We start from the raw sequence: 22,082 nt of genomic DNA on the forward strand, positions 1-22,082 counted from the left end.
TCGTTGATTTTTCAGCGTGAAAGAAAGGGATAGGGTAGAACAAAGCGGTTTGCATTAAATGAATTGTTATCGCTGGCAAAGCCCAAAGAAGGCTCTGGCTGTCAGATTTCCTCCCTGAGTCTCTCTCTGTCTGTTTTTGTTCTTTGACACAGGCTGATCTAAACGCCAGTGGCAGGCCTTATTATCCGCTCCCAGTCATTGTATCGGAGATGTAGTCCTACATTCTAAATATGAAATTCATTTTAAAAAGACCATTAATATTCCCAATGGGGTATCCACGGTTAATTTTATAAAAAATGCTGCTGTACTTCTTTCTTTTACTGCATTATGTGAACTAGCCTGCTGCCCCACTATCAACATCATCTCTTACTGTCTGGCACAATGTATTTCATGTAAGGCTTACTCGTGTTTTATGCAATTTCCTTTGTATGCCGCCGGTCCTGTCTGTGCTTTGAGCTGCCCTGGATGCTGATGCAGCCTGCAGTGGCCTAGCTAGGGAGACAAACCTAAACTGCACTATTTACTTTATTGAAACTCTGTTGTCTGTTTCACTTATACTTCTCTGAAATAATAAATACACTCAGTTTGCTCCTCTATTCACGCACCTTAGTTAGAGAGCGACGTAAATAAAACATAAATGAATAAAATGAATCCTACTTTTTGGGTCTGTAGTCGGGGATGCTGCGGTCCAGGGAGATGCGGTCACTGAGCTGGGCGTTGTAGCCATAGTCCTCGTACTTCCCCTCCCCGTCAACATGGCTGTCGTCCCCCAGAGTAGCAGCTGCTCCTCCCTGGCCCAGACCTCCAGGCCCCTCCACCAGCCCCATGGGCTTAGCCAGACCTGCAGAACACACACACACACACAAAGGCACATGCAGGCACACACGCATGCAGACATGAATGTGCACACACACACACACACACAACACACACACGCACGCACGCACACACGCACACGCACACACACACACACACACACACACACACACACACACACACACACACACACACACACACACACACACACACACACACAGGGTGACAGAGAGAGAGACAATGATAGGTGAGAGAAGAGGCCATGCAGAGGGACAGCTGATTGACATTCATGGGCTGTGAGGATCACAGCCCTTAGATTCGGCAAGGCTCTTCTGTAGGACATCATTACTCTGTCTGTCTATGGAGGTACTGCAAATACCAACCTGGACATGGATTTCTCAAGATGACAGAGCAGAGCAAGGAACAGAGAAGAAGCAGTGGTAGTGCAAGACATAGAGATACATACAGTATAATGTTTCGATTAACATTTCTATGGCACAAGTATTAAATTACAGATGTGTACATTGCCATGGAATTGATAATTTTACAGGATATCAGGTCTAAAACCACTGTTGGAATTCTCCTTATTTGGAGAAGAACAGAAGATAATCTTTCGGTTAACCTAATTACAATTAAAACTAGCTACCAGTGATTTTAATGCAGGAAAATTGAAATACGTTTTACCTAATTTCTACCAGCATGTCACCTGTGCAACAAGAGGCAATAAAACTCGAGATCACCTTTGCTCAACACACAGAGACGCATACAAAGCTCTCCCCCGGCCTACATTTGGAAAATCGGGCCATAACTCTATCCTCAAACAGTGTACCAGTGCCGTGCTCAATATGGAAGTGGTCCGATGAAGTGGATGCTAAACTACTGTTATGCTAGCACAGACTGGAATATGTTCCGGGATTCATCCGATGGCATTGAGGAGTTTACCACATCAGTCACTGGCGTCATTAATAAGTGCATCAACAACGTTGTCCCCACAGTGACCAACCAGAAGCCATGGATTACAGGCAACATGTCACGTTCCTGACCTATTTATGTTAGTTGTTATGTGTGTTAGTTGGTCAGGACGTGAGGTTGGGTGGGCATTCTATGTTTTCTGTTTCTATGTTGGTTTTGGTTTGCCTGGTATGGCTCTTGATTAGAGGCAGGTGGTTTGCGTTTTCCTCTAATCAAGAGTCATATTTAGGTAGGGCATTCTCACTGTTTGTTGGTGGGTGATTGTCTCCTGTGTCCGTATGTTATGTTCGTACCACATGGGACTGTAGCGTTTGTTTGTTTCGTTTCGTTTCGATGTCGTCTGTTTCCTGTACGTAAGTTTATGTTTAGTTATGTAAGTTTATGTTCAGGTCTCGTCAACGTCGTTTTGTTATTTTGTAGTTTTGAAAGTGTTTGTTTCGTTTCGTGTTGCCATCTTCATCGTTGTTATTCATAATAAAGATGGCTTATTTCCCACAAGCTGCGTTTTGGTCTGAAGATCCTTCTCTCCTCACCTCATCCGAGGATGAGGAGAGCGTCACCCGTTACAGAATCACCCACCACGCTAAGACCAAGCGGCAAAGGGAAACTAAACGGAGTAAGGGACAGGAGAGAAAGGAGCAATGGACATGGGACGATGTTTTGGATGGAAAGGGTGTCTACACATGGGAGGAGATCCTAGCTGGTAGAGATCGCCTCCCATGGGAACAGCTGGAGGCACTGAGGAGAGCGGAGGCTACCGGAGAGAGGAACCGGAGCTATGAGGGAACGCGTCTGGCACGGAAGCCAAAAAAGCCCGTAAGTAATTCCCAAAAATTTCTTGGGGGGGGCTAGGAGATAGTGGGCCAAGGGCAGGTAGGAGACCTGCGCCCACTTCCCAGGCTTACCGTGGAGAGCGGGAGTACGGGCAGGCGCCGTGTTACGCAGTAGAGCGCACGGTGTCTCCTGTACGAGTGCATAGCCCAGTGCGGGTTATTCCACCTTCCCGCACTGGGAGGGCTAGATTGGGTATTGAGCCAGGTGTCATGAGGCCGGCTCAACGCGTCTGGTCTCCAGTGCGTCTCCTCGGGCCGGCATACATGGCACCTGCCTTACGCATGGTTTCCCCGGTTCGCCTACATAGGCCGGTGCGGGTTATTCCACCTCCCCGCACTGGTCGGGCAACCGGGAGCATTCAACCAGGTAAGGTTGGGCAGGTTCAATGCTCAAGAGTGCCAGTACGCCTCCACGGTCCGGTATTTCCGGCACCACCTCCCCGCCCCAGCCTAGTACCTACAGTGTATACACTACGCACTAGGCTACCAGTGCGTATCCTGAGCCCTGTTCCTCCTCCACGCACTCTCCCTGTAGTGCGTGTATCTAGCCCGGTGCCTCCAGTTCGGGCACCACGCACTAAGCCACCTGTGCGTCTCCAGAGCCCTGAACATACTGTATCTTCTCCCCCTACTAATCCTGATGTGCTTGTCCTCAGCCCGGTGTCAACAGTGCCGGTACCACGCATCAGGGATAGAGTAGGCTTTGAGAATACAGTGTGCCCTGTCCCTGCTCCCCGCACTAGTAGGAAGGTGCTTATCATTAGCACGGTGCCTCCAGTTCCGGCACCACGCACCAGGTCTACAGTGCGCCGTATCCGGCCAGAGCCATCCGTCTCCCCAGCGCCATCTGAGCCATCCGTCTCCCCAGCGCCATCTGAGCCATCCGTCTCCCCAGCGCCATCTGAGCCATCCGTCTCCCCAGCGCCATCTGAGCCATCCGTCTCCCCAGCGCCATCTGAGCCATCCGTCTCCCCAGCGCCGTCTGAGCCATCCGTCTGCCAGGAGCCTGCAAAGCCGCCCGTCTGCCATGAGCCTGCAAAGCCGCCCGTCTGCCATGAGCCTACAGAGCCGTCAGCCAGACAGGAGCCGCTAGAGCCATCAGCCAGACAGGAGCCGCTAGAGCCGTCAGCCAGACAGGATCTGCCAGAGCCGCCAACCAGACAGGATCTGCCAGAGCCGCCAACCAGACAGGATCTGCCAGAGCCGCCAACCAGACAGGATCTGCCAGAGCCGCCAACCAGACAGGATCTGCCAGAGCCGCCAACCAGACAGGATCTGCCAGAGCCGCCAACCAGACAGGATCTGCCAGAGCCGCCAACCAGACAGGATCTGCCAGAGCCGCCAGCGAGCCATGAGCAGCCAGAGCCGTCAGAGAGCCATGAGCAGCCAGAGCCGTCAGAGCGCCATGAGCCGTCAGAGCGCCATGAGCGTCGAGAGCCGTCAGCCTGCCATGAGCGTCGAGAGCCGTCAGCCTGCCATGAGCGTCGAGAGCCGTCAGCCTGCCATGAGCGTCGAGAGCCGTCAGCCTGCCATGAGCGTCGAGAGCCGTCAGCCTGCCATGAGCGTCGAGAGCCGTCAGCCTGCCATGAGCGTCGAGAGCCGTCAGCCAGCCATGAGCGTCGAGATTCGTCAGTCAGCCATGAGCTGCCCTTCAGCCTGAAAAGGCTAAATACCCAGAACTGCCCATCAGTCCAGAGCTGTCTCTCTGTCCGGAGCTGCCTTTCAGTCCGGAGTTGCCCCTCTATCCTGATCTCCCTCTCTATCTTCATCTACCTCTATATTCTTATCTATCCCTCTATCTTGATTTATCTCTCTGTCCCGGTGTTATCCTTATTAGGTATATTATTAAGAGAATTGTGTGGGGGAAAAAAGAGGGTGGACATTCTTGGAGGGAGGAAGTTAGGATGGATTATGGTGGGGTGGGAACCGCGCCCGGAGCCTGAGCCACCACCGTGGTTAGATGCCCACCCAGACCCTCCCCTAGACTTTGTGCTGGTGCGTCCGGAGTTCGCACCTTGTGGGGGGGGTACTGTCACGTTCCTGACCTATTTATGTTAGTTGTTATGTGTGTTAGTTGGTCAGGACGTGAGGTTGGGTGGGCATTCTATGTTTTCTGTTTCTATGTTGGTTTTGGTTTGCCTGGTATGGCTCTTGATTAGAGGCAGGTGGTTTGCGTTTTCCTCTAATCAAGAGTCATATTTAGGTAGGGCATTCTCACTGTTTGTTGGTGGGTGATTGTCTCCTGTGTCCGTATGTTATGTTCGTACCACATGGGACTGTAGCGTTTGTTTGTTTCGTTTCGATGTCGTCTGTTTCCTGTACGTAAGTTTATGTTTAGTTATGTAAGTTTATGTTCAGGTCTCGTCAACGTCGTTTTGTTATTTTGTAGTTTTGAAAGTGTTTGTTTCGTTTCGTGTTGCCATCTTCATCGTTGTTATTCATAATAAAGATGGCTTATTTCCCACAAGCTGCGTTTTGGTCTGAAGATCCTTCTCTCCTCACCTCATCCGAGGATGAGGAGAGCGTCACCCGTTACACAACATCCGCACTGAGCTAAAGGTTAGGGCTGCCGCTTTCAAGGAGTAGGACACTAATCCGAACACTTATAAGAAATCCTGCTACACCCTCCGACGAACCATCAAAGAGGCAAAGTGTCAATAAAGGACTAAAATCGAATCCTACCAGCTCTGACGCTTGTTGCATGTGGCAACACGTGAAACATGTGTGTTTCTTGTTTTGTACTATGTTCTATTTATTATAAAATTTGCACTCCCTTTACTTGCTTCCCGACTCCCAGCGTACACATTACAACAGTGCATTCGGAAAGTATTCAGACCCCTTGACTTTTTCAACATTTTGTTATGTTACAGCATTATTCTAAAATGGATTAAATAGTTGTTTCCCTCATCAATCAACACACAATACCCCGTAATGACAAAGCAAATCTGTTTTTTTAGACATTTTTGCACTTTTATTTGGAATAAAAACCGGATATATCACATTTACATGAGTATTCAGACACTTTACTCTGTACTGTGTTGAAGCACCTTTGGCAGCAATTACAGCTTTGAGTCTTCTTGGGTATGACACTACAAGCTTGGCACACCTGTATTTGGGGGGCCAATCAAGGACATTGAGACGTGTCCCGATATCACGATCGTCATAATGATTGGACCAAGGCACAGCGTGCGTAGAATTCCACATGTTTAATAAATAATAAACTCACCAAACAAAACATAAGAAAAAATTAAACGTGATGTTCTGGGCTGCTCACAGGCAGCTACACAAAAACAAGATCCCACAAACTAAAGATGGATAAAGGGCTGCCTAACTATGATCCCCAATCAGAGAACCATACCCGGCCAACAACGAAATAGAAAAACTAGAATGCCCACCCAAATCACACCCTGCCCTAACCAAATAGAGAATAAAAAGGCTCTCTAAGGTCAGGGTATGACACCCCAAGCCCATCCTGCATTATCTTGAGTGTGTGCTTAGGGTTGTTATCCTGTTGGAAGATGAAAATTCACCCCAGTCTGAGGTCCTGAGCGCTCTGAAGCAGGTTTTCATCAAGGATCTCTCTGTACTTTGCTCTGTTCATCTTTCCGTCGATCCTGAGCAGTCTCCCAGTCCCTGCCGCTGAAAAACATCCTCACAACATGATGCTGCCATGACCATGCTTCACCATAGGAATGGTTCCAGGTCTCCTCCAGACTTGACACTTGGCATTCAGGCTAAAGAGTTCAATCTTGGTTTCATCAGACCAGAGAATCTTCTTTCTCATGGTCTGTGAGTCCTTTCGGTAGGGCTGTGGCAGTCACAAATTTTTGTCAGCTGGTGATTGTCAAGCAAATAACTGTTGGTCTCTCAGTAATTAAAAGTTAATTAACATCAACACATTTAGCATCTCCTGGCTTCCACACATAGCCTAAAAGCAACTGATGCAGACCTTTGTACCATCTACATTTTAAAAAGTCTAATAAATCCATGCACCTTCACAATAAATCCATTATTTATTTTAGACAGGTTTAAAGAAGCATGATATGAAGAAAATGTAGTCTATTTTAGAAGAACAGAATAGCATACTCTGAGTTGTCCTTATTTTATGTCCTGATCTGGCTATGCCATATGGCTGTGGACTACACGAGTTCATTTAGCCGACAAGTTTGCTTAGAATTCTGTGGCATTATTTTATAGTGAAGAATACAATTGAACAAAGCTGAATAAAATAGAAAGGACATTTTCTCCAAACGATTTGAGGGGGTGCACACATATGGCTATTCTGTGTTGAGCGGTTAACAAAGAAATAGGTATTTCTATATGCTTAATTTAGAGTTATTCATGTAACTTTAATTGTTCTACAAACGTTGGGCTACATGTTTTGATTTTTAATACATTGTAAGGCTGCATGATGCAAATCTTATGAAGATTTGAAAAAAGTTGTTTGAAAGGCATGAAATCTGCTTAGTTTTATGCGCAGGCTGTACACACTACATCAGTAACTCATTCCCAATTTGACAAGCATTTGGTAATTCCTAGAATTTCACGGTGGCATACCCTCTGTGTGACCGTAATGCACCCTAAAAAAAGCCATGCTTTTTGCGGCCACTCTCCCTGAGTGCTGAGCCCCCCGAATCAGCTCTCACTCACATGGCTCTCCATCACATGATCAATTCTTTCTCACAGGCTACAAGTGAAGACAGACACACCGGGGACGCAACTGTGTGGGTCCTTATCCAATTCCGAGGTGCATATTGAAGATATTGGAAGAACTGTCCACATTTACTTTTCGTCAGCCTACAAGATGAGAAGGCCTAACGTATAGCAAAAGCACTAGCCTATGTCAATCTACTATCCCCCATAGATAGATCCCAAATTAATACAACCACTAACATCAGCAAAACATTTTTTACTCAATGTGGCTGACGCAACAGATCAGAACATTTAGCAGCAATGCAGCAATGCAGCAATGCACACATGGTAGTAGGCTATAAGCGCAAACGTTCCATTAGCAGAAAACACCAGTATCAAAAGTGACTGCAAATGCAATTATGCATGTAATGCTTTTATTATAAAAGTGCATTTTATATGTGAAAATGATCTTCCCCAAACTTGAAACTCATGCGCTGCTTATGTATGCCAGTTAGGCTCTACACCTCTTGTAAAGCTGATTAATGTGCTTAATTTTAAGAAGCTATTTGACAACTTTAGTTGTAATACAAACCTTATCAAAACACAGAGCTAGGCTACATGAGGTGTGCGACTATGATTAGAAAAAGTTGCAAAAAAAGGCACTGTTTTTTTATGTTGGGCATCATTCACAAGTGATAATATACAGTTGAAGTCGGAAGTTTACATACACCTTAGCCAAATACATTTAAACTCAGTTTTTCACAATTCCTGACATTAAATCCTAGTAACAATTCCCTGTCATTAGGTCAGTTAGGATCACAACTTTATTTTAAGACTGTGAAATGTCAGAATAATAGTAGAGAGAATGATTTATTTCAGCTTCTGTTTCTTTCATCACATTCCCCGTGGGTCAGAAGGGTTGGGATGTTGTTCTTCAGCTTGCAAGCCTCCCCATTTCTCCTCCTAACATAACAATGGTCATTATGGCCAAGCAGTTCTATTTTGTTTCATCACACCAGAGGACACTTTTCCAAAAAGTACGATCTTTGTCCCCATGTGCAGTTGCAAACCGTTGTCTGGCTTTTTTATGGCGGTTTTGAAGCAGTGGCTTCTTCCTTGCTAAGCGGCCTTTCAGGTTATGTCGATATAGGAATCGTTTTACTGTGGATATAAATACTTTTGTACCTGTTTCCTCCAGCATCTTCACAAGGTCCTTTGCTGTTGTTCTGGGATTGATTTGCACTTTTCGCACCAAAGTACGTTCATCTCTAGAAGACAGAATGCGTCTCCTTTCTGAGCGGTATGACGGCTGCCTGGTCCCATGGTGTTTATACTTGCGTACTATTGTTTGCACAGATGAACGTGGTACCTTCAAGCGTTTGGAAATTGCTCCCAAGTATGAACCAGACTTGTGGAGGTCTACAATGTTTTCTGAGGTCTTGGCTGATTTCTTTTGATTTTCCAACGATGTCAAGCAAAGAGGCACTGAGTTTGGTGGTAGGCCTTGAAATACATCCACAGGTACACCTCCAATTGACTCAAATTATGTCAATTAGCCTAACAGAAGCTTCTAAAGCCATGACATTTTCTGAAATTTTCCAAGCTGTTTAAAGGCACCGTCACTTTAGCGTATGTTAACTTCTGACCCACTGGAATTGTGATACAGTGAATTATAAGTTAAATAATTTGTCTGTGAAAAATTCCTTGTGTCATGCACAAAGTAGATGTCCTAACCGACTTGCCAAAACTATAGCTTCTTAACAAGAAATGTGTGGAGTGGTTGAAAAACGAGTTTTAATGACTCCAACCTAAGTATATGTAAACTTCCGACTTCAACTGTATAATTCACAAGTGATAGGCTAATATTATCACCCATCAGACTATTCTTGATCTAATCCTGTCTTTACATATACTAAATAATATATGTGGGAAATTTGTTTTGATTTAGAATGGACCATTATCATGCACCTGTATCAAAAAAGGGGCAGCGGGAAAAAATCCATGTCATCTATGCACTTAAATAGCGAATGGAGGACAGATTTCGCGTGGTTCTTTACATGCCAGCCAGATAGGCTATACTCCTGTTGTAAATATAAGCAATGTGCTTAATATTAGGAACGTTTAAAAATAAATATTGTAAGCCTAGAGAAAGCTAAGGGGAGCCTCCTATTTTTAGTAGAGGCCATCACTCCATTTTCTCGCGCAATTGCATAAACTGTAGAAATGTTGCCCAACATGAGCTCAAGGGCTCTCATGAAGTGTTCGATTTAGATTTTCGATTACGTTTGCATTGATGTCAGAGTGAATAGAGGGACAATAGAGTGCTGAGTACCAGTTTGGTAGGCTACTAATGACTAAACGGTCATGTGAAATTTGACTGCCGTCATGACTTGTGACAACCTTTGTAGCAGTAATCTGGTCACCGCAACAGCCCTACCTTTAGGTGCCTTTTGGCAAATTCTAATCGGACTGTCAGGTGCCTTTTACTGAGGAGTGGCTTCCGTCTGGCAATTCTTCCATAAAGGCCTCATTGGTGGAGTTTTGCAGAGAGGGTTGTCCTTCTGGAAGTTTCTCCCATCTCCACAGAGGATTTCTGGAGCTCTGTCAGAGTGACCATTGTGTTCTTGGTCACCTCCCTGACCAAAGCTCTTCTCCCCCAATTGCTCAGTTTGGCCGGACGACCAGCTCTAGGAAGAGTCTTGGTGGTTCTAAACTTCTACCATTCAAGAATGATGGAGACCACTGTGTTCTTGGGGATCTTCAGAAATGAAATGTTCCCCAGATCTGTGCCTCGACACAATCCTGTCTCGGAGCTCTACGGGCAATTCCTTTGACCTCATGGCTTGGTTTTTGCTCTGACATGCACTATCAACTGTGGGACCTTATATCGATAGGTGTGTTCCTTTCCAAATCATGTCCAATCAATTTAACTTACAACAGGTGGATTCCAATCAAGTTGTAGAAACATCTCAAGGATGATCAATGGAAACAGGATGCAACTGAGCATGCAATTTCGAGTCTCATAGCAAAGGGTCTGAATACTTATGTCAATAAGGTATTTTTGTTTTTTATTTGTAACAAATTTGCAAAGAAAATATGTTTTCTGTGTCATTGTGGGGTATTGTGTGTAGATTGATGAGGAACATTTTTATTTTATCCATGTTAGAATAAGGCTGTAACGTAACAAAATGTGGAAAAAGTGAAGGGGTCTGAATACATTCCAAATGCACTGTATGATCACGCTCTTCTTGTAAGACCTTTATACAGGTTATCATTCACAAGGCAGCAGGGCCAGACGGATTACCAGGATGCATACTCAGAGCATGCGCTGATCAGCTGGCGAGTGCCTTCACTGACATTTTCAACCTCTCTCTGACCCAGTCTGTAGTACCTATATGTTTCAAGAAAAAACCCTTAGTCCCTGTGCCAAAGAATGGCATGTTAACCTGTCTAAATGACTCACATCTGTATAGCCGTAAATGCTTTGAAAGGCTCACATCAAAACCACCCTCCCAGTAACCCTGGATCCACTCCAATTTGCATACCGCCCCAAAAGATCCACAGATGATGCAATCTCTATTGCACTCCACACTGCCCTTTACCAACTGGACAAAAGGAACACCTACATGAGAATGCTTTTCATTGACTACAGCTCAGCGTTCAACACCATAGTGCCCTCCAAGCTCATCCCTAAGCTAAATACCTCCCTCTGCAACTGGATCCTGGAGTTCCTGACGGGTCGCCCCCAGCTGGTGAGGGTAGACAACAACACGTCCGCAAACACAGGGGCCCCTCAAGGGTGCGTGTTCAGTCCCCTCCTCTACTCCCTGTTCACCCACAACTACATGGCCATGCACGACTCCAACACCATCATTAAGTTTGCGGACGACACGACGGCAGTAGGCCTGATCACCGATGACGATGAGACAGTCTATAGGGAGGAGGTCAAAGACCTGGCAGTGTGGTGCCAGGACAACAACCCCTCCCTCAACGTGGGCAAGACAAAGGAGCTGATCGTGGACTACAGGAAACGCAAGGATGAACACGCCCCCATTCACATCTACGGGGCTGTAGTGGAGCGGGTCAAGAACTTCAAGTTCCTCGGTGTCCACATCACTAAGGACCTATCATGGTCCATACACACAAACACAGTCATGAAGAGGGCATGGCAACACCTCTTCCCTCTTAGGAGGCTGAAAAGATTTGGCATGGGCCCTCAGATCCTCAAAAAGTTCTGCAGCTGTACCATTGAGAACATCTTGACTGGCTGAATCACCGCTTTGTATGGAAACTGCTCAGCATCTGACTGCAAGACTCTACAGAGAGTAGTGTGTACAGCCCAGTATATCACTGGGGGCGAACTCCCCGCCATTCAGGACCTTTATACCAGGTGGTGTCAGAGGAAGGCCCTAAAAATGTTCAACGACTCCAGCCACCCAAGCGGTACTGGAGAACCAGGTCTGGGACAAAATGGCACCTGAACAGCTTCGACCCCGAAGCCATAAGACTACTGAACAGTTAATCAAATGGCTAACCAGACAATTTATGTTGACCCCCGTTATTATTTATTGATCTTAATTGTTTTGCACTGACTCCCTTGCACTGGCTCTCACTAGACTCTACCCACACACTCATAATACACTGCCACTCCAACATACACACACACACACATACTACATACACTCACTCACACACACACACACACACACACACACACACACACACACACACACACACACACACACACACACACACACACACACACACACACACACACACACACACACACACACACACACATACTACATACACTCACTCACTCACTCACTCACTCACTCACACACACACACACACACACACACACACACACACACACACACACACACACACACACACACACACAAAAACATACACATGCATATTGACGCCACACACACATAGACACACTTTCACACTTCATAAATGCTGCTGCTTCTCTGTTTATTATACAGTGACTGGAAAGTATTCACACCCCTTGACTTTTCCCACATTTTGTTGTGTTACAGCCTGAATTTAAAAGTGATTACATTTACGTTTTTTGTCACTGGGCTACACAAAATACCCCATAATGTCAAAGAGGAATTATGTTTTCCAAAATGTTTACAAATGAATTAAAAATGACAAGCTGAAAGTCTTGAGTCAATATGTATTAAACTCTTTTTTTATGGCGAGCCTAAATAAGTTCAGGATTTAACATTGGCTTACCAACTCACATAATAAGTTGCATGGACTCACTCTGTGTGCAATAATAGTGTTTAACATGATTTTTGAATGACTACATCATCTCTGTACCCCACACATACAATTATCTGTACGGTCCCTCAGTCGAGCAGTGAATTTCAAACACAGATTCAACCACAAAGATCAGGGAGGTTTTCCAGTGCCTCTCAAAGAAGGGCGCCTATTGGTAAAAATAAAAAAGCAGACATTGCATATCTCTTTGAGCATGGTGAAGTTATTAATTACACTTTGGGTGTTGTATCAATACATCCAGTCCCTATAGAGATACAGGCGTCTTTCCGAACTCAGTTGCTGGAGTGGAAGGAAACTGCTCAGGGACTTCATCTTGAGGCCAATGGTGACTTTAAAATAGTTAATGGCTGTGATAGGAGAAAACTGAGGATGGATCAACAACATTGTAGTTACTCCACAATTCTAACCTAACTGACAGAGTGAAAAGAATGAAGCCTGTACATAATAAAAATATTCCAAAACATGCATCCTGTTCGCAACAAGAAACTAAAGTAATACTGCAAGAAAAGTGGCAAAGCAATTAACTTTTTGTCCCTAATACAAAGTGTTAACTACACGATCAAAAGTATGTGGACACCTGCTCATCGTACATCTCATTCCAAAATCATGGGCATTAATATGGAGTTGCTCCCCCCTTTGCCGCTATAACAGCCTCCACTCTTCTGGGAAGGCTTTTCACTAGACGTTGGAACATTGCTGTGGGGACTTGCTCCACTCAGCCACAAGAGCATTAGTGAGTTTGGCCACTGATGTTGGGCGATTAGGCCTGGCTCGCAGTCGGCATTCAAATTCATCTAAAAGGTGTTTGATGGGGTTGAGGCCAGGGCTCTGTGCAGGCCAGTGAAGTTCTTCCACACCGATCTCAGCAAGCCATTTCTGTATGGACCTCGCTTTGTGCATGGAGGCATTGTCATGCTGAAACAGGAAAGGGACTTCCCCAAACTGTTGCCACAAAGTTGGAAGAACAGAATCATCTAGAATGTAATTGTATGCTGTAGCGTTAAGATTTCAGGTCACTGGAACTAAAGAGCCTGAACCATGAAAAACAGCCCCAGACCGTTATTCCTCTTCCACCAAACTTTACAGTTGGCAGGTAGCGTTCTCCTGGCATCTGCCAAACACAGATTCGTTTGTCGGACTGCCAGATGGTGAAGCGTGATTCATCACTCCAGAGAATATGTTTCCACTGCTCCAGTGTCCAATAGTGGCGACGCTTGGCATTGCACAGTATGTGGCTGTCCACATACTTTTGTATATATAGTGTATGTTTTGGGGCAAATCCAATACAACACATTACTGAGTACAACTCTTCATGTTTTCAAGCATAGTGGTGGCTGCATCATGAGATGGGTATGCTTGTAATCATTAAGGACTGGTGAGATTTTCAGGATAAAAAATGAACTGAATGGAGCTACAGTAAGCCCAGGGAAAATCCTTGAGGATAACCTGGTTCAGTCTGCTTTCCACGAGACACTGGGATATGAATTCACCTTTCAGCAGGACAATAACCTAAAACACAAGGCCACTTACAAAGAAGACAGTGAATGTTCCTGAGTAGCCGAGTTACAGTTTTGACTTAAATCTACTTGAAAATCTATGGCAAGACTTAAAAATGGCTACATGCTTATATAAATTACATATTTGTCTATTTGGTTTTCAACACATATGCAAACATTTCTTGAAACATGTTTTCACTTTGTCATTATGGGGTATTTTGTGTAAATGGGTGGGGGAAAACTATATTTTATCCATTTTGAATTCAGGCTATAAAATTGTATTACCTCAACTACCTTGTACCCCTGCACATTGACTGGGTACTGGTACTCATTGTATATAGCCTCGTTGTTTTTTTTTGTGTTACTAATTCCTTTTATATTTAGCAAATTTCTGTCTTTCTTTTTAACTCTGCATTGTTGGAAATGGGCTTGTAAGTAACCATTTTACTGTAGTCTACACCTGTTGTATAAGGCGCATGTGACAAATAAAATTTGATTTGATTTGAACTGGAACTGACAGTGATACTACTGGCCACTAAAGTGGTTCTCTAGACTGCTATAATTCCCTGCAGAGGAAGGGGTCAACTGGGTAAATAATACAAAATCTATCAACAAACAAATACAGCTTTTCTACTACATTTCGATAGCCATTCACTAGGTCAGGGCTTCCCTAACTCGGCCCCCCTTGTCTGTTTAAGTATAGAGTGAGTCTTATTGCTTTTTCTCCCATCTGGATATTTTAGCCTCTGCTGCACGTTACCTAGGTATGATGTCTCATAGCTTTTCTGGTTTGGATATTTTAAACTCTGCTGCACAGTGACATTGTAGGGACTTAATTTGATATTCCTGTCATACTTCCAGAGTGGTCTCCACAGGAAAACCATGTTGCCTCTTCTCAACAGATGGACAGAAACAGCAAGTAAACAGCGCATACTAATGAAGATCTAGGGTCACACATTCCCCAACAAGCCATTGCAATAAATGTTTTTTGGGGAGGTTCTGGGAGATTTGCCATTGGAGCTGAACAGTTGGCAGTTGCAAACTGTCACCTCCCACGAGAGGGATCCCATCAGGGGCAATGCAGTGGTGTCATCTGACAGCCCGGGTGGGGCTCACTAGCATTATGGACTCAGTCTGAATCCCAATCGTCCACTCTCATGACATTGAGGCAATCTAAGAAGCAACTGAAAGTGAAATCTGGAGTGCCACTCTCTCTGCGTGAGACTCGGAAACAGCCTAGCATCCCTGCAGTTTTGTTTTCCGCGGTCCTGGTTATTTTGCTCCCCTCACTCCCCGCTTCTTCTGGCTGGCTGAAGCAAATTCCATTACAGGAGAAGCGGATGCACTCACAGAAGTCTGTCTGCTACTGCTGATGTCTGCTGTCTACAGCTGACAGAGTGGAGGAGAGGTATTTTAAAATAGGCCTAGTGCGACTGACAAGGTTTAAACCCGGGTCTCTTACACGTCAGAAGAACACATTAGCCCACTAAGCTAAAGCCTAGGCAGTGGCCCAGGGACCCAATGCTACTCTACACCTCAAGCAATGTGACTCATAGTGTGAGTGCGGTTCAGAGGACTGGTTTGACCCTGTATTGTTTTGACACTTTATTGAGCAGCAACAGCAAACAGAACCAGCTCAGGGATTTATAGAAGTGGTGAGTGGACAGTTTATGTGGTTTTTGAGCTGCCTTTGTTGTGCTGCTGCCGATAAAGTTGTGCTTTGGTAATACCTCAGAGGATAATTTGTTGTAGCTACAATTTCTCACTCTGCTGCTGATTCATCTTTTCATGTTTCTCATGTTCTTTTTATGGAGGCTGAATATTCTGTTGCTTGGAGCAAAGCAAGAAATCCTTACAATGCTACAACTTAATAATGAAAACAGACGGGGAAAAGAAAGCTTTCATTTTTGTTGTTAAGCTTTTGATGAAAACCGACAACTCCACCACAAAGATTTTTTTTACCCCTTTTTCTCCTCAATTTCATGGTATCCATGTCACGTTCCTGACCTATTTATGTTAGTTGTTTTGTGTGTTAGTTGGTCAGGACGTGAGGTTGGGTGGGCATTCTATGTTATCTGTTTCTATGTTGGTTTTGGTTTGCCTGGTATGGCTCTTGATTAGAGGCAGGTGGTTTGCGTTTACCTCTAATTAAGAGTCATATTTAGGTAGGGCATTCTCACTGTTTGTTTGTGGGTGATTGTCTCCTGTGTCCGTATGTTATGTTCGTACCACATGGGACTGTAGCGTTTGTTTGTTTCGTTTTCGTTTCGATGTCGTCTGTTTCCTGTACGTAAGTTTATGTTTAGTTATGTAAGTTTATGTTCAGGTCTCGTCAACGTCGTTTTGTTATTTTGTAGTTTTGAAAGTGTTTGTTTCGTTTCGTGTTGCCATCTTTATTCGTTGTTATAATAAAGATGGCTTATTTCCCACAAGCTGCGTTTTGGTCTTCAGATCCCTCTCTCCTCACCTCGTCCGAGGATGAGGAGAGCGTCACCCGTTACAGAATCACCCACCACGCTAAGACCAAGCGGCAAAGGGAAACTAAACGGAGTAAGGGACAGGAGGAAAACAAGGATTTCTGGACATGGGAACAGATAATGAATGGAGAAGGTCCCTGGGCTAAGGCAGGAGAAAATCGCCGTTCTCAGGAAGAGAGGGAGGCAGCTAAAGCCCAGGAGCGGTGGTTTGAGGAGGCAGCAAGGAGACGTGGCTGGAAGCCCGAAAAGCCGTGGGAACAGGTGGAGGCACTGAGGAGAGCAGAGGCTACCGGGGAGAGGAACCGGAGCTATGAGGGAACGCGTCTGGCACGGAAGCCAAAAAAGCCCGTAAGTAATTCCCAAAAATTTCTTGGGGGGGGGCTAGGAGGTGGTGGGCCAAGGGCAGGTAGGAGACCTGCGCCCACTTCCCAGGCTTACCGTGGAGAGCGGGAGTACGGGCAGGCGCCGTGTTACGCAGTAGAGCGCACGGTGTCTCCTGTACGAGTGCATAGCCCAGTGCGGGTTATTCCACCTCCCCGCACTGGGAGGGCTAGATTGGGTATTGAGCCAGGTGTCATGAGGCCGGCTCAACGCGTCTGGTCTCCAGTGCGTCTCCTCGGGCCGGCATACATGGCACCTGCCTTACGCATGGTTTCCCCGGTTCGCCTACATAGGCCGGTGCGGGTTATTCCACCTCCCCGCACTGGTCGGGCAACCGGGAGCATTCAACCAGGTAAGGTTGGGCAGGCTCAATGCTCAAGAGTGCCAGTACGTCTCCACAGTCCGGTATTTCCGGCACCACCTCCCCGCCCCAGCCTAGTACCTACAGTGTCTACACTACACACTAGGCTACCAGTGCGTATCCTGAGCCCTGTTCCTCCTCCACGCACTCTCCCTGTAGTGCGTGTATCTAGCCCGGTGCCTCCAGTTCCGGGCCCACGCACTAAGCTACCAGTGCGTCTCCAGAGCCCTGAACAGACTGTATCTTCTCCCCCTACTAATCCTGATGTGCTTGTCCTCAGCCCGGTGTCACCAGTGCCGGTACCTAGCATCAGGGATAGAGTAGGCTTTGAGAGTACAGTGTGCCCTGTCCCTGCTCCCCGCACTAGTAGGAAGGTGCTTATCATTAGCACGGTGCCTCCAGTTCCGGCACCACGCACCAGGTCTACAGTGCGCCGTATCCGGCCAGAGCCATCCGTCTCACCAGCGCCATCTGAGCCATCCGTCTCCCCAGCGCCATCTGAGCCATCCGTCTCCCCAGCGCCGTCTGAGCCATCCGTCTGCCAGGAGCCTGCAAAGCCGCCCGTCTGCCATGAGCCTGCAAAGCCGCCCGTCTGCCATGAGCCTACAGAGCCGTCAGCCAGACAGGAGCCGCTAGAGCCATCAGCCAGACAGGAGCCGCTAGAGCGGTCAGCCAGACAGGATCTGCCAGAGCCGCCAACCAGACAGGATCTGCCAGAGCCGCCAACCAGACAGGATCTGCCAGAGCCGCCAACCAGACAGGATCTGCCAGAGCCGCCAACCAGACAGGATCTGCCAGAGCCGCCAACCAGACAGGATCTGCCAGAGCCGCCAGCGAGCCATGAGCAGCCAGAGCCGTCAGAGAGCCATGAGCAGCCAGAGCCGTCAGAGAGCCATGAGCAGCCAGAGCCGTCAGAGAGCCATGAGCAGCCAGAGCCGTCAGAGCGCCATGAGCAGCCAGAGCCGTCAGAGCGCCATGAGCAGCCAGAGCCGTCAGAGCGCCATGAGCAGCCAGAGCCGTCAGAGCGCCATGAGCGTCGAGAGCCGTCAGCCTGCCATGAGCGTCGAGAGCCGTCAGCCTGCCATGAGCGTCGAGAGCCGTCAGCCTGCCATGAGCGTCGAGAGCCGTCAGCCTGCCATGAGCGTCGAGAGCCGTCAGCCTGCCATGAGCGTCGAGAGCCGTCAGCCTGCCATGAGCGTCGAGAGCCGTCAGCCTGCCATGAGCGTCGAGAGCCGTCAGCCAGCCATGAGCGTCGAGATTCGTCAGTCAGCCATGAGCTGACCTTCAGCCTGAAAAGGCTAGATACCCAGAACTGCCCATCAGTCCAGAGCTGTCTCTCTGTCCGGAGCTGCCTTTCAGTCCGGAGTTGCCCCTCTATCCTGATCTCCCTCTCTATCTTTATCTACTTCTATATTCTTATCTATCCCTCTGTCTTGATTTATCTCTCTGTCCCGGTGTTGTCCTTATTAGGTATATTATTAAGAGGATTTTGTGGGGGAAAAAAGAGGGTGGACATTCTTGGAGGGAGGAAGCTAGGATGGATTATGGTGGGGTGGGAACCGCGCCCGGAGCCTGAGCCACCACCGTGGTTAGATGCCCACCCAGACCCTCCCCTAGACTTTGTGCTGGTGCGTCCGGAGTTCGCACCTTGTGGGGGGGGTACTGTCACGTTCCTGACCTATTTATGTTAGTTGTTTTGTGTTAGTTGGTCAGGACGTGAGGTTGGGTGGGCATTCTATGTTATCTGTTTCTATGTTGGTTTTGGTTTGCCTGGTATGGCTCTTGATTAGAGGCAGGTGGTTTGCGTTTACCTCTAATTAAGAGTCATATTTAGGTAGGGCATTCTCACTGTTTGTTTGTGGGTGATTGTCTCCTGTGTCCGTATGTTATGTTCGTACCACATGGGACTGTAGCGTTTGTTTGTTTCGTTTTCGTTTCGATGTCGTCTGTTTCCTGTACGTAAGTTTATGTTTAGTTATGTAAGTTTATGTTCAGGTCTCGTCAACGTCGTTTTGTTATTTTGTAGTTTTGAAAGTGTTTGTTTCGTTTCGTGTTGCCATCTTTATTCGTTGTTATAATAAAGATGGCTTATTTCCCACAAGCTGCGTTTTGGTCTTCAGATCCCTCTCTCCTCACCTCGTCCGAGGATGAGGAGAGCGTCACCCGTTACAATCCAATTGGTAGTTACAGTCTAGTCTCATCGCTGCAACTTCCGTACGGACTCAGGAGAGGCGAAGGTCGAGAGCCGTGTGTCATCTGAAACACAACCAACCACTGCTTCTTGACACAATGTCCACTTAACCCAGAAGCCAGCCGCACCAATGTGTTGGAGGAAACACCGTACACCTGACGACCTGGTCAGCGTGCACTGCGCCCGGCCCGCTACAGGAGTCGCTAGTGCGCGATGGGACAAGGATATCCCTGCCTGCCAAACCCTCCCCTAACTCAGATGATGCTGGGCCAATTGTGCACTGTTCCATGGGTCTCCCGGTCGCGTCCGGCTGCGACAAAGCCTGGACTCGAACCCAGAATCTCTAGTTGCACAGCTAGCACTGCAATGCAGTGCCTTAGAACACTGCGCCACTCGGGAGGCCCGATGTATACTTACTTGACCCCCTAGATTCAATGCACGCACCCGTTCTGAAATCTAATTAGCATAATAAAAAAAGAGCCATCAAAATCTGTGTGTTTAAGCTAGAAACTTCTGGGTTTTTGCAAGGGCTGCGTCTCAATCAACCACGTCGATATTGGCCTTCTGCATCTACAGTGGAAGATGGCAGAGCTACAGTGGTGTTTGTCAGACCATGAGACATCCCGAAAATTGGTCTTCTCATGAAAACGTCCGTAGAGTCCAAACAGTTTTGACTAATATGACCCCACTATGGAAAGATGTGACTCTCACAAACACGAACATGTTCTCCGTTTTGCTCTACGACGCCCACAAGCTTCACGTGACTCGTGAGAATGTCTCCCGTGACTGCTTTGTAAAAAATTCATGAAGATAAATAGGTATTTTTGGGACTAGGGTTACACATGTACCTTTTATTTTATTTTATTTTGGTTCCTGATGCTTTCCTATATCCCTCAGAAGCATTTCAGACACCTCAAACCATAACCCTTTTGATTTATTTTTTGATTTATTTTTTATTTTTTTGCCATGTATGAACGCTTTATTCAATGCATTTCTATGGGCTAATAGCAGGCCAAATTCAATTTTTCATCAAATAATATGTTTGGGGGGGATATCGACATGGGTCCTAAAAGTCTAAATCAAGTTGCTAAATGGTCCATCTTATGACCATACTAAAACAATTATATATGTTAGCTTAGTAGATATTGACATTTAAATATTAAATTCAACTGTGTTTTATTACTGTAACGGTTGTCCTCCTCCTCTTCATCCGAAGAGGAGGAGCAGGGATTGAACCAAAATGGAGCGGATTGTGAAGACATGATATTTTAATAAACAAGACGGAAAAAACACGAAACGAAATACACTTGGATGATTAACAAAATAACAAACAGAGAGACAGCTCTGGACTGAGGGGCAGTTCTGAATAAATAGCCGCTCTGGGGTGAGGGACAGCTCATGACTGGCTGACGGCTCTGGACGCTCATGGCTGGCTGACGGCTCTGGACGCTCATGGCTGGCTGACGGCTCTGGACGCTCATGGCTGGCTGACGGCTCTGGACACTCATGGCTCACTGACGGCTCTGGCAGATCCTGTCTGTTTGGCGGCTCTGGCAGATCCTGTCTGGTTGGCGGCTCTGGCAGATCCTGTCTGGTTGGCGGCTCTGGCAGATCCTGTCTGGTTGACGGCTCTGGCAGATCCTGTCTGGTTGGCGGCTCTGGCAGATCCTGTCTGGTTGGCGGCTCTGGCAGATCCTGACTGACGACTGGCTCTAGCGGCTCCTGACTGACTATCGGCTCTGACGGCTCGGGACAGACGGATGGCTCAGACGGCGCTGGGGAGACGGATGGCTCAGATGGCGCTGCGGAGACGGATGGCTCAGATGGCGCTGCGGAGACGGATGGCTCAGACTGCTCCTGTCTGGCGGAAGGCTTTGGCTGCTCCTGTCTGGCGGAAGGCTCTGTAGGCTCATGGCAGACGGGCAGCTTTGCAGGCTCATGGCAGACAGGCAGTTCATGCGCCGTTGGGCAGACGGCAGACTCTGGCCGGCTGAGACGCACTGTAGGCCTGGTGCGTGGTGCCGGAACTGGAGGCACCGGACTGGGGACACGCACTTCAAGCCTAGTGCGGGGAGCAGGGACAGGGCACACTGGATTCTCAAAACGTACTATATGCCTGGTGCGTGGTACCGGCACTGGTGGCACCGGGCTGAGTGCACGCACATCAGGACGAGTACGGGGAGAAGGAACAGTGTGTACAGGGCTCTGGAGACGCACAGGTAGCTCAGTGCGTGGTGCCGGAACTGGAGGCACCGGGCTGGAGACACGCACCATAGAGAGAGTGCGTGGAGGAGGAACAGGGCTCTGGAAACGCACTGGAAGCCTGGTGCGTGGTGTAGGCACTGGTGGTACTGGGCTGGGGCGGGGAGGTAGTGCCGGAAATACCGGACCGTGCAGGCGTACTGGCTCCCTTGAGCACCGAGCCTGCCCAACCTTACCTGGTTGAATGCTCCCCGTCGCCCGACCAGTGCGGGGAGGTGGAATAACCCGCACCGGGCTATGTAGGCGAACCGGGGACACCATGCGTAAGGCTGGTGCCATGTAAGCCGGCCCAAGGAGACGTACTGGTGGCCAGATATGTAGGGCCGGCTTCATGACATTTGGCTCAATGCCCAATCTAGCCCTACCAGT

The 22,082-nt window shown here is 47.3% G+C and overlaps 1 protein-coding gene across 1 annotated transcript in view; it reads right to left on the reverse strand.

Moving 5' to 3' along the window:
• Positions 1 to 22,082, reverse strand: part of galnt9 (polypeptide N-acetylgalactosaminyltransferase 9) — a 150,088-nt gene that overhangs the window by 120,496 nt on the left and 7,510 nt on the right. Inside the window, exon 2 of the mRNA XM_055887322.1 lies at positions 658 to 841. Coding sequence (XP_055743297.1) covers positions 658 to 841 — 184 coding nt within the window. The remainder of the gene's footprint in view (positions 1 to 657; positions 842 to 22,082) is intronic.

Source organism: Salvelinus fontinalis, chromosome 28, assembly GCF_029448725.1.
Source record: "Salvelinus fontinalis isolate EN_2023a chromosome 28, ASM2944872v1, whole genome shotgun sequence".
Lineage (NCBI taxonomy): Eukaryota > Metazoa > Chordata > Actinopteri > Salmoniformes > Salmonidae > Salvelinus > Salvelinus fontinalis.